The sequence below is a fragment of the Pinus tabuliformis genome, chromosome 9, assembly GCF_031772625.1.
Source record: "Pinus tabuliformis cultivar Carrire ecotype Pingquan chromosome 9, CPIR1, whole genome shotgun sequence".
Classification (NCBI taxonomy): domain Eukaryota; kingdom Viridiplantae; phylum Streptophyta; class Pinopsida; order Pinales; family Pinaceae; genus Pinus; species Pinus tabuliformis.
The window spans coordinates 544530825-544543338 of record NC_142307.1 but is presented as its reverse complement, the minus strand read 5'-3'; the positions used below and the strand labels follow the sequence as shown (position 1 = coordinate 544543338).

Sequence of the window (12514 nt, the reverse complement as noted above, 5' to 3'; positions counted from 1 at the left end):
CTCACATGGGCACATGCGCATTGTAATGTAACGTCTTGTCAAGTGGAAGTTCAAGTGTCGATAGTCGAATGTAACAGTCATAGAGCAGTTGAAGAGTCATGACATTAGATGAACGGTCTCAAAGGGGAATTTCAAGGGTCACCCCACCCTTTGCTATAAATAGTACCTCATAACTCATTGGATGGGATTTTGGTTAGCCAAACTTCCGATAAGACTATCTTAGAGAGAACTTGGACAGTATTGTAATGAGCCTTGGCTTCTCCACTGTGCAGAGCTAGTATATCTCTTTGGAGGAGCAGGTGGTTGTAGCTATAATGTTGAAAAGTGTGCAACAAGAAATGCTTGTTGAGAATGCAACAAGATGGTGGAGCTTAGTGGAAAGGAGTCACCTTCACTAAGTGGTCCCGCAGGCAAGTTTTGGCGCAAAGTCTATTTTTAGACTATGTCTATTTTTAGACATATGGATCATGGTCTATGAGTTGCAGTTTGTTGTTTATGGATGATTGGTCATGTTGGGAGAAATAGATGGACTTCTATTTTTGGATCATAGCAGGAGTGATCAGAGTCTATTTTTAGACTGCTAGTCAAAAATAGAAAAGTCAAATATTATTAGCTCATAATAATATTTGGACTATAAACTTTATCTTATCCTCTTGGAGCACTTCAGTTTGAGCTACAGATCTGGCACATGCAACTGTCAGAAGGAAATACACTTTCTTTGTGGGTCAGTTGAGCTATTGCATGCAGGACATCAGTTAGAACTCATGTGGTTGAGTTCTATGGAGTTGGATGAGCAGTTAATGGGTTGTGTTCAGTTTGACTTAGTTGAACTAGTTGTATTTAGTCTAACTGGCCAATAGACCAAGTGATGAGTTGTGTGAATTAGTTATTAATTAATTCACTAATTATTAACTCATAATGCAACTGAAGAATACATCAGTTAACTCAGTGCATGTACAGTTCAACAGGGACAGGTGTTAGAGGTTGAGATTGCTATCAGTTGTGACTATAGTTGTGCATGAGATCTTGCACAATCAAAGGATTGAGTATGCCCATGAGAATTGCATATGCCCAGTGATATAGCCTGTGCTCACGTGATTTCCAGTGTGAGTGATTCTCCAAGGTAAATAGAACTTGGAACGAGTTTGGATTCATTCATTCTCTTGTAGGATTGTGCAATGGAGGCAGGCAAGCAGCGGAGGAGATTTGGAGATCAGATCTGAGCTGTATTGTGTGCAACAGGTGGAGATAGTACTGAGTACTTGTGAGGAGTATTGTACTATGTAATGTTACATGTTCTCAATCATTATAATATGCAGATAGTGTGGGGTTTTCAGCTGTATGCTTTCCCTGGGTTACATATTGTGTTAATGTGCGCATGCGATTGATGTTTCATGATTTTTGATGCTGCTAAATTGATGATCAACATAGAGGAGATTATGTATTGTGCATGTATTCTGAAATAGTGTATAATTGGGATAATCTCTGTGAATAAGTGCCATATTATTCAAAATTTCTACATGGTATCAGAGCAAGCTGATTTGTAGAAGAAGTTCTACATGATATCAGTGCTGTATTGATCATCAGATCTATTATTCAGAAAGTGTTTACATTTTATTTCTTCAGATAGAGTCTGTGATCGGGCCAGGTAGCCTCTGGATTCATCCTTCTTTTGGAAGGTGAGATATCTGGTGAATGCCCATACAGTCGATCTCTGTACGAGAAATACTTTGTTCTCACGAATTTTAGATCAGAAGCGGTTGAGTTTTTTGAGCTGGTGGAATTCGAATTTGCAGCAATGTTTTCTTGGTGTCAAAGTTGAAATGTCTTTCAATGGATTGCGATTGGAGTATGCCCTTGAGGGCAGCTCGAACTATATTGCATGGAAGGATAGGATGGAGGCAGTGTTAGATGATAATGGGTTGAAGGAGTTCATAGATGCGAATGTCCCAAAACCTACTGATGCTGCTCAAGTCGGGGATTGGCAAAAGAAGACAGCAAAGTGTCGAAGGATTCTGTTGGAGGGCGTGAGGGATCACATTGTGTCCAGCCTTCATGGAAAGGCTTCTCCATATTTGATGTGGAAAACATTGACATAATTATTCCAAAGCAAGAGCGACCAGAGGAAGTTGGTGCTCAAGGATAAACTCATAAACATTAGGTGTGAGAATGGAGACAGTATGCCCCAGTATCTCACGAAGTTCACCCAATGCTAGGATGAGCTGGGAAGTGTGGGGGTAACTGTTGAGGATGAGGATATGGTGAGTCTAGCACTCCTTGGCCTTCCTAAGAGTTGGCATAGCTACCAGGACTCGGTGAATGGAAGGGAGAAATTGCCAAGATGGGAGAGACTTTGGTCGGATCTTGTGCAAGAGGAGATTAGACGGTGCACCAGAGATAGTTCTTCATCTATGCATGATGAGGAGAATTGTGCTTTAGCGAGTAAGGTGAAGAAGGGGAAGGAGAAGGGTTCTCTTTCCGAATCCAGTTCTTCCAATGATGGGAATAAGGTTGACAAGTCGAAGGTGAGATGCTTTCGTTGTCATGATTTGGGCCATTATGCTACTAATTGCCCAAAGAAGAAATCCAAGAAGGGATCCCGGGAAGGATCTGAAGGTGAGGCACTTGCTTCACAGTTTGAGTTGGATTTCACACTCTTCACATGCATGGTTTCATCCATGGTGGGAAGTGGTTGGTTTCTTGACAGTGGAGCTTCTTTCCACATGACCGATGACAAGAGTTTGTTCAGTACTTTGGAGGAGAAAGATCTCCAGATACTCATAGCGATGGGTAATGATGAGAAGTATAGTGTCTCAGGTGTAGGCACGGTTATTTTTCAGAAGGAGCATGGAGCTCACCTTACCTTGACCGATGTCAAGTATGTACCAGGACTGAAGAGAAACTTGGTGTCGATCGCGATGCTAGAAGATGGAGGCTATGATGTAGTCTTCAGTAAGGAAAAGGTTTTCCTTAGACACATCATCACTAGACAGGTGAAGCAGATTGGTTCACGGGTCAAGAACCTGTATGCTCTTGAGGTTCAAGATGCATGCAAAGCCTTGAGGAGCAAGGCAACTGATGGAGACTTGGTGGTTGAGAGGGAGGGTATATTACCTCTCAACATGCAGAGCCAGAAGAAGTCTCATATGATTGTGGAGGAGCCACGATTGGTGCAACAGCTTCAGGAGGTTGTGGAGCAGCCACAACAAGGGAAGCTGAGAGGAGATCGAGTAGAGACATCTACTCATGCAGAGACCTCCAGTAGGGGGAAACATCGAGCCAGGTGGGCAGAGGGATCGCATGCAGCCATACCTCTAGGTAGGAGGTGGGGTGATGTGGATTGATCGTCCCAAGGAGGAGGGGCAGGATCCTTGAGGTACCCAACCTCTTGGATGAGACCTTGCTACGGGAGCCCCGATGTGGAGTAGCAGGAACTGACTGATTGGTAGAGACAGATGTGGATGGAGCGGTAGATAGAGGGACAGTGTAGGGAATCCCAGGACAACGCATATCATATAGGCTGCAGCAATGCGAGAGGCACAAGTGTTTTGCATAGTGCTAGGTGGCACAAAGAGGTGTGCAATGGTGCGAGATGCATGGAGATGTTGCAGTAGCGCAAATGTCAGAGAGGGAGCACTTGTCAGCAGCAGGTAGAGCTTCAGCATCAAAGTATGTTCCTAGCCCAATAGAGTGGTCAGTTGGGAGTGTTTTTGTTCCAAGTGTTGTTGGAGCAAAGTGGACCGGGCAGATGTGTTGCATGCAGAACATTCCAGAGTTACAGGATCGGGTTTGAGAGGAAGCCTTTCTTGTTGAGAGGGAGTGTTGAAAAGTGTGCAACAAGAAATGCTTGTTGAGAATGCAACAAGATGATGGAGCTTAGTGGAAAGGAGTCGCCTTCACTAAGTGGTCCCGCAGGCAAGTTTTGGCGCAAAGTCTATTTTTAGACTATGTCTATTTTTAGACATATGGATCATGGTCTATGAGTTGCAGTTTGCTGTTTATGGATGATTGGTCATGTTGGGAAAAATAGATGGACTTCTATTTTTGGATCATAGCAGGAGTGATCAGAGTCTATTTTTAGACTGCTAGTCAAAAATAGAAAAGTTAAATATTATTAGCTCATAATAATATTTGGACTATAAACTTTATCTTATCCTCTTGGAGCACTTCAGTTTGAGCTACAGATGTGGCACATGCAGCTGTCAGAAGGAAATACGCTTTCTTTGTGGGTCAGTTGAGCTATTGCATGCAGGACATCAGTTAGAACTCATGTGGTTGAGTTCTGTGGAGTTGGATGAGCAGTTAATGGAGTTGTGTTCAGTTTGACTTAGTTGAACTAGTTGTATTTAGTCTAATTGGCCAATAGACCAAGTGATGAGTTGTGTGAATTAGTTATTAATTAATTCACTAATTATTAACTCATAATGTAACTAAAGAATACATCAGTTAACTTAGTGCATGTACAGTTCAACAGGGACAGGTGTTAGAGGTTGAGATTGCTATCAGTTGTGACTATAGTTGTGCATGAGATCTTGCACAATCAAAGGATTGAGTATGCCCATGAGAATTCCATATGCCCAATGATATAGCCTGTGCTCACGTGATTTCCAGTGTGAGTGATTCTCCAAGGTAAATGGAACTTGGAACGAGTTTGGATTCATTCATTCTCTTGTAGGATTGTGAAGTGGAGGCAGGCAAGCAGCGGAGGAGATTTGGAGATCAGATCTGAGCTGTATTGTGTGTAACAGGTGGAGATAGTACTGAGTACTTGTGAGGAGTATTGTACTATGTAATGTTACATGTTCTCAATCATTATAATATATAGATAGTATGGGGTTTTCAGATGTATGCTTTCCCCGGGTTACATACCGTGTTAATGTGCGCATGCGATTGATGTTTCATGATTTTTGATGCTGCTAAATTGATGATCAACATAGAGGAGATTATGTATTGTGCATGTATTCTGCAATAGTGTATAATCAGGATAATCTCTGTGAATACGTGTCATATTATTCAAAATTTCTACATATAACGTTCCACTATTGGAACTAGTGGTTGGACATGGATGTATTGTATGACTGGAACTTACACTTCTTAATATAACAGAGCCAACACGTTTCATGCATATGTTGTATTGTATTCTATGCTATCTGGTTTACTCTAAATGATATATGTATTTGTTTGCTTATGCATGTGTTGGGAACGAGATCCCCCAAGGATAGTTTTGGGGCTAAAAGCCCATGTTTAGGTCAAATTTTGTAATAAACTTGTAAAGACTCCGCATTTTATGGTCACGGAGCGCGAAGGTGTCATGAGTCATAAAGGGTTGTCCGCCCTTATTTTTGTAAAGTAAAGTCGGCTGTAAAAGATCTACCCATGGTTCGCGGACCATGGGATTGTATAAAAAGAGCTAAGTAAGTAAGCTCTAAGTAGTTCAGTAGTTGCTAAGCTAGTCATAACTCTGAAGTAAGAAGTCTAAGTTTCGGGTCGTAGCGTAGGTAGAGGCTCTGCAGCTGAGTGCGCAGAGGCCTAGGGTGGAAGTCCGCAGCTGAGTGCGCGGACCCCTGTAGCTGTGTGCATAGGGTAGATAGAGTCTGTAATCATCTGAAGATATCAATAAAGAGAAGCATTCTACGAATTCTATGTCTTTGTTTTCTTTTAATTCATCTTGATGTGTTATGTATGAATTTCAATTATAATGCTTATATGATGCGTGAATGTATGTAATTACATTGGTTAAGTGAACGCAAGTAAGAACTTCTGTTTACGTGGTGCTAACTATGATTGATTAATAAGATAAATAATACACTTAGACTAGTGTGGGAATCGGCATGGTACGCTGCCCTAGCAGCGGGAAAGTACCTGAGCCACAGGTTAGGGCTGCGTGAAAGTCAATCGTACCTTTTCGTGGAGGTATTGAAGGGTGAAATAGAGGGCTAGTCTAGAAAGCCCTAGAACTAAGTGACTTGCGTGAAGGTAGGAATAGAAGGAATAAACCAACATCACGACCATATCAGGTTGCAGAAACTTGGTTCCATCATCCCCCCATACTGCTGCGGGTGAGACTTTCGTCTGCGCTCTACGGGCTGATGCTGAAAGGGCCAGTAGTGTAAGGATTTGTTTGGCTAAATAACACTGAACCTGGTTCAAGCCCCAACAAGCCAACAACATGCATGTATGTACTATTCACCATAAGTATGTATGAATCTTTCTGGAATGTGTTGTTGGTTTAACCATCACTTTGGATTGCTCGCTAACTTGCTTTCCTACTTGTGATGCATCTTTGCTAATGTGTTCCCTTCCAAGCTGAGTACTATTACAAGTTTCCAAGGGGCACACTCACCTCACCCTCAATGTGTTAGAACCTATCATACACCTTCCTTGACTTACTACAGTTGTCACACCGTTGCTACCAACAGGGACATCTTACTTGCCTCTGTGCGAAATCACGGTCAAGGCATTACCTTACGACCCACTGTTGGGACTCCTACACCAAACTGTCTGAGGTATAATTGGGGCTTATTACCGGGGAGATCCCCTGACATGTTGGCAGGTCCAACACTGTCAAAAGATGTAGGGTGCAAATGCTAATCCTGATGCACTTGCTCCTTTCTTCATCAATCTGATGGACTCTCGTGGGTTGGTGGATATTGAACCTATAAAATTGAATCCTACTTGGAGGAATCATCACTCGGGTGAGAATGTTATTGCTAAGCGATTGGATCACTTTTTGGTGGCTGAGGATGTTGCATCGTCTTTTTTTTGTTTGAGGCAATGGGTGGTTTTTGGTGGGGAATCAGATCATAACCCAATTCTGTTGGAATGCAAAGGGTGGGGGAGGAAACCTCCGAGCCCATTCAAATTCAATGTTGAATGGCTGAAGGATGTGCACTTTGTTGATCTAGTTACAAAAAATTGGATTCCTTATTGTCACCATGGTGGTCATGCGGAGGTACAATTTGTGAATAATCTGAGGAAGATCAAGCAGCTATGGCTTGGGCTCATGATAAGAGATGTAAGGATGATCAGGTATTAAAATAAATAGAGGATAGGCTCTTTATTTTAATGGAGGGGAATGGTAGGGGTTTTCATTTGAAAGTGGATAAGTTGGAGGTAATAGGGCTTGAGCGCAGAAGGAGGGTCCTACTAGCTGAGCAGGAGGCGGTATGGTGTTTAAAAAGCTGGGCCATTTGGATGCAGAATGGTGATGAGAATACAAAATTATTCCAGGCAATTGCTTGGGGCAGGAAAATAAATAATACAATATGGGAGTTGGGACTAGGCATTCATCTTTTGAAGATCTTGCTCGTTTGGGAGTGAAACATTTCAGTGATATTTTCAAAGAGCAAGGGGGGACATCCATTGGGGAAATTATATAGGTATCACAATTGTTCCCTAGTTTTGTGGAGGATAATGATAATGTGAAGCTGATGGCTAAGGTAACTATGGAGGAGCTGAAGACTGTTCTTGCATCCTTCCAGAAGGATAAGATCCCTAGTCTGGATGGGTGTCCAGTCAAATTTTTTCTGGGCTTTATAGAGTTGATTGGAGTGGATCTCCTTCGGGTGATTGAGGAATCCTGTTCGGAAGGATTTATTCACCCTCCTGTGAATGCTACATTTATTGCATTGATACCCAAGGCTGATAATCCAGGCACACTTGATGAGTATCAGCCTATCTCACTGTGTAATTCTTTATACAAGATTATATCCAAGGTTATTGCACGATGGCTAAAGGTGGTTCTTTCTTAGAGGATATCAGGGGAACAATTTGGTTTTCTGGCTAGAAGACAAATTCATGAGGCTGTTGGGGTGGAACATGAGGGTTTACACAGTTTAAAGACTAGGGGTTTAAAAGGTGTGATGATTAAACTGGATTTGTCGAAGGCCTATGATTGGGTCAATTGGCTTTATCTCAGACTTCTTCTGACACATTTGGGCTTTTCTGTGAGCTTCATTCGTTGGGTAATGAGTTGTGTGACCTCGGTATCCTTTGTTGTGCTAATCAATGGGGCGGATTCTCCCTTTTTCACTCCTGGGAGGGGTCTTCATCAGGGGTGTCCACTGTCCCCTCTACTGTTTTTGTTGGTGGTGGAGAGTTTGAGCCGTTTTCTGAAGCAAGCTAAAATCTCTGGCAGCTACAAAGGGGTCCCTATTTCTCAGGTTTTGTACATCTCCCATCTTTTGTTTGTTGATGATATTTTGATATTTTGTGATGGTTCGTGTAGAGATGTAGATAAATTGTGTAGGGGTTAGAGTTGTTTATGAAAGCTACAGGTATGGTTATTAACCTGGGTAAATCCTCCATTACCTGTTCCAATCTTGAGGCAGTGGAAATTGAATATTTGTCTTCTAAGTTTGATTGTTCTGTATTGGATATTGATGAGGGCCTCAAGTATCTAGGGTTCTATTTGAAGCCCAATGATTACCAGAAAGCTGATTGGAAGTGGTTAGTTGCCAAGATTGAGAAGCGTTTGAAAGTATGGTGCCATTGGTGGCTCTCGAGGGCTGGTAGGTTGGTGATGGTCAAATCCATCCTGAAGGCTATACCGGTTTACTGGTTGTCTCTCGCTTGGATCCCAATGGGGACTCTAGAGAAGATTCGTCGGTTATGTTTTTCATATCTGTGGAGAGAACACAAGGAGTAGGGTGTGCATTGGGTTTGATGGAACACTATCACGATTTCAAAAGTGTTGGGAGGTTGGGGACTGGAAAAATTTTTCATTTTTCTAAGGCATTGGCAGCTAAGGTTGGGTGGCGACTCATCTCCATGGACAGTCTATGGACTTTTGTGGTGTATGAGAAATATATTAAACCATATTCAATGACTGAATGGTTGAGGCTACCATCATGGACTGCTGGGAATTCCTCTGTGATGTGGAAGGCATTGTTGAGATCGTTGGAGATTATTAGGAGTGGTTTGGCGTGGAAGGTAGGAGATGGGAAGTCGATTCGGGTGGGTTTGGACCCATGGTCGGGTAGTGGAAATGATCATAAACTTCCTGAGGAATTATGCATACTTCTTGCGGAGGCTGGATATAGAACTCTACATCAGATTCAGGATCCTGTAACAACTACTATATGGAAACATGGGTGGATTTCTGGGGAGCACCTCAATTTGTTGGGTGTACATATTGCATGCTGGAATAGATTTACAAGTGCGCTCTCTGTTGCACACATTCAGATCATGGATCATGCAGATATGTTGGTTTGGGACTCTATTTTGTTGGGCATTTATACACCGAAGGCGGGTTATATTAAGCTCTGTGTGGATGTTCTGGTGCAGAATCTCAAATGGTGGTGGCACAGATTATGGAAATTATAGTGTCCTACTAAAACAAAGTTATTTGGATGGTCGTTGATGGAGGGTAGGGTGCCTACATGGGATTTTTTGCAGAAAAGATAGTTTAATGGTCTGGGTTGGTGTTGCTTGTGCAAATTGTCATCGAAGGATATTCCTCATTTATTTGTTAAGTGTCCATTTTCCTATGTTGTTTGGTTGGAGGTTTCGCGGTTGTTGGGTATGCAATTTGTTTGGGCAGGTAACTCCTTTGATGAGGCATATCAGACATGGTATTCTGAAGGTCCTTATATGCAATTTCAGGCTCTTCCTATGATTATTGCCTGGGGTATCTGGCTAGCGAGGAATGTTGCCATTTTCACTGACAAACTCTTGACTTCTTCGGTGGTGGTTGTTCAAGCTATTGGTGTATTCTCATATTTTACATCCATTCCTTCTGTGGGGTGGATCCATGATGTTCAGGCAGAATTCATTGACTATAATATCCCATGGGGTTTTTTTGATGGTTCATCCAGGGGGAACCCTATTGTTGGGGGGGCAGGGGCAATCCTATATATTTATGCAAATCAATACTTTTATTTTTCTATGGGTTTAGGGGAGGGGAGTAACAATTTTGCTGAATTGATGGGCCTATACATTCTTCTTCAACATGCAATTCTGAAAGGTTGTCGGGCTATTCAAGTATTTGGGGACTCTCAGATAGTCGTGCACTGGGTGAATAGGATTCATCACTGTCATATAATTCGATATTTTCCAATCATTGAAGATATATTTCTCTTCATTCAACAGTTTGATAGTTTTACTATTACACATGTCTACATGGAGAGGAATTCTCTGGCTGATGAGGCTACCAAGAAGGGTTCAGTGCTTCAGATGGGGATGATGCAGATTGAAGAGTTCCTTCCAGATGGGTGGAGGGGTTCTTATCATCAACCCTTTCGTGAGAGGGGCTCAATATAATTCTGTTGATATGATTTAGGGATGCAGTTTGGACATGATTTTGGTAAAATTTTGTTATTTTTTTAATCTTCAATATATATGTAATATTCGATATATATGGACAATATATAGCACATATGATTTCTGAAATGTATGCAATGCATATATCTACAAATGTAATTTCTACTTTGTTTTGGAAGCAATGAAATTATGACTTTTTCTGATATATATATATATATATATCACTGGTTTAATCCAAGAGAAATTTGAGCCTAAAATCTCATTTACATAGTATTTCATAATATGACAATTACCATTTCAATTTCCTTAATAACCACGATATGAATATTTTATTTTTTATATATCTCTTCAATATTGTATAAAATGCACCATAATATATATCTATATAGTAATTAGAAAATATAGAAAAAACATAATTATATTATGGACTTCAAACATAAATTTATATCTATAATTATTTGTAATCAAGCTTTCACATAAATATAGGATATTTACATAGAGAGCTTGATCTCCATTGAATAGCTACACATTAATCACATATATACATAATATCATCCCATCTAACTCAAAGGTTACTTCAAAACAACAACACATAGCAAGTGAAAAACATGGATGGTGAGGATTTCAACAACCAAACTGTAAAATATTGGTGAATTTTATTAAACTTTAATTTTCAAATTGTAAAATATCTTGGAACATTTTTTTAGAAATATTCAAATTTCTAACGATTTTATAGTCCCTATAAAATTTTGGCGATTTTCAAGGTAAAACAATTTTATCTTGTAAAGTTTGGGCGAATAATTTTTTGAAAAAAATGTAAATTGATGAATATTTTTTTGGAAAAGGAATGGAAAATTAGCCCATCTGCGAATATTAGCCCCTAAAAGTTTCCTTGATTAAAATAATTTATGTATTCAAGCTTCTGTGATCCATAATGAATTAAACAAAGTCTTTCGGTAGAAATCACATGAGAGAATTTTTTGGCCGACGCATTTCGAACCAACAAGTGTGGTTCATCATTAGGACCAGATGAAGAGGCAGACCATGGCAAAGGCTTAAGTAGAGAGAAATGTTGATCCGGATTTAAACAGGAACGCAATAAAATACAAAGATAACCATAAAGACAGATATGCAGCAGAAATAATACTTCATTTCATTACTGTAAAATACTTAAATATGCTTACAAACAGAAATAGAAATAAACCAGCTAGGGCGATGGTAGGTTATCTCTAAGAAGAGATGTGGCAGCTACATGCCTCTGAACTGTGTTACAATGAGGCTCGAAGGCCTATTTATTGTTGAGAAACAATGGAAAACCCTTAACATCCTAAAACCTAACCCTAGAAGATGAAATGCCAAATTGTGGGCCCCGTTTTGGGTAAGTTGGTACATCAACTTCCTGGGGTCATAACTTTGGCACCCGATCTTCGTTTGACACGTACAATAGCTCGTTAGAAAGATCTATCCGAGAACTATAACTTTGGGAAGAGCAACATCAGTCCATGGACCCATGTTGCTCCCAGATTTCCCAAAAAACGTCGTTTAGGGCCTCAAAACGGCTCCGGAAGTTCAAGACCCGAAAAATTACTAAAAATAGTAAATTGTGCCACAATTACGGAAACTGAAAACTGATAGAGACAGTTGTGGGGGTCCAAGTGGGATAGGTGGGTGGCCACCAACATTCACTTGGATCATTCCTCCCCCCTTAGGAAGCAATGGTCCCTATTGCGTTGAGTTCCTCCATCTGCTAAACTTGGTCCCTGGTGAGCTGTTCTGCAATCTCGGATGTGTCCAATAATGGTGGGAAGCATGGTCGAGGGTGGTACACATTGAACACTCGGTGCAATCGAAGTAATGGGGGAATGCTATGCTCCAAAGCATTATTTCCCGTAGCCTTGGTACTGGTGTAAGGACCATGTCGGATTGGTCTGAGCTTCTGATGGGTTCTTGTAAGGCGTTCTTTCTACAGATGCAACCAGATTTTGTTGCCCACTTGAAGCTTGTGTGGTACCCCTGTGGGTGAGGAGAAGTTGTTAATGTGTTCTATCATGACCGTATCCCTTTGTTGTTGCTGCTGTGTGGAGGAACCCTTCACGGGGGTCATGGATGTGGTGACGATCTTCCCCTTACTTTGGGAGAAAACTAGACATAAAATGAATTTCCTAGTCTGGGAGATGAGCTTGCTGCCTTTCTTAGCAGTGATCAAAGATGTGGTGGTAGGTGGGGCTACCTCCGGTATCCTGTATAATGAATT

The 12514-nt window shown here is 41.1% G+C and overlaps 1 protein-coding gene across 1 annotated transcript; it reads left to right on the top strand.

The window, feature by feature from the left end:
* Positions 1-8278: 8278 nt before the first annotated feature.
* Positions 8279-8647, top strand: LOC149149672 (uncharacterized). The gene has a single exon (XM_089442552.1). The coding sequence runs from the start codon at positions 8279-8281 to the stop codon at positions 8645-8647; it is 369 nt and encodes a 122-aa protein (XP_089298678.1).
* Positions 8648-12514: the final 3867 nt, after the last annotated feature.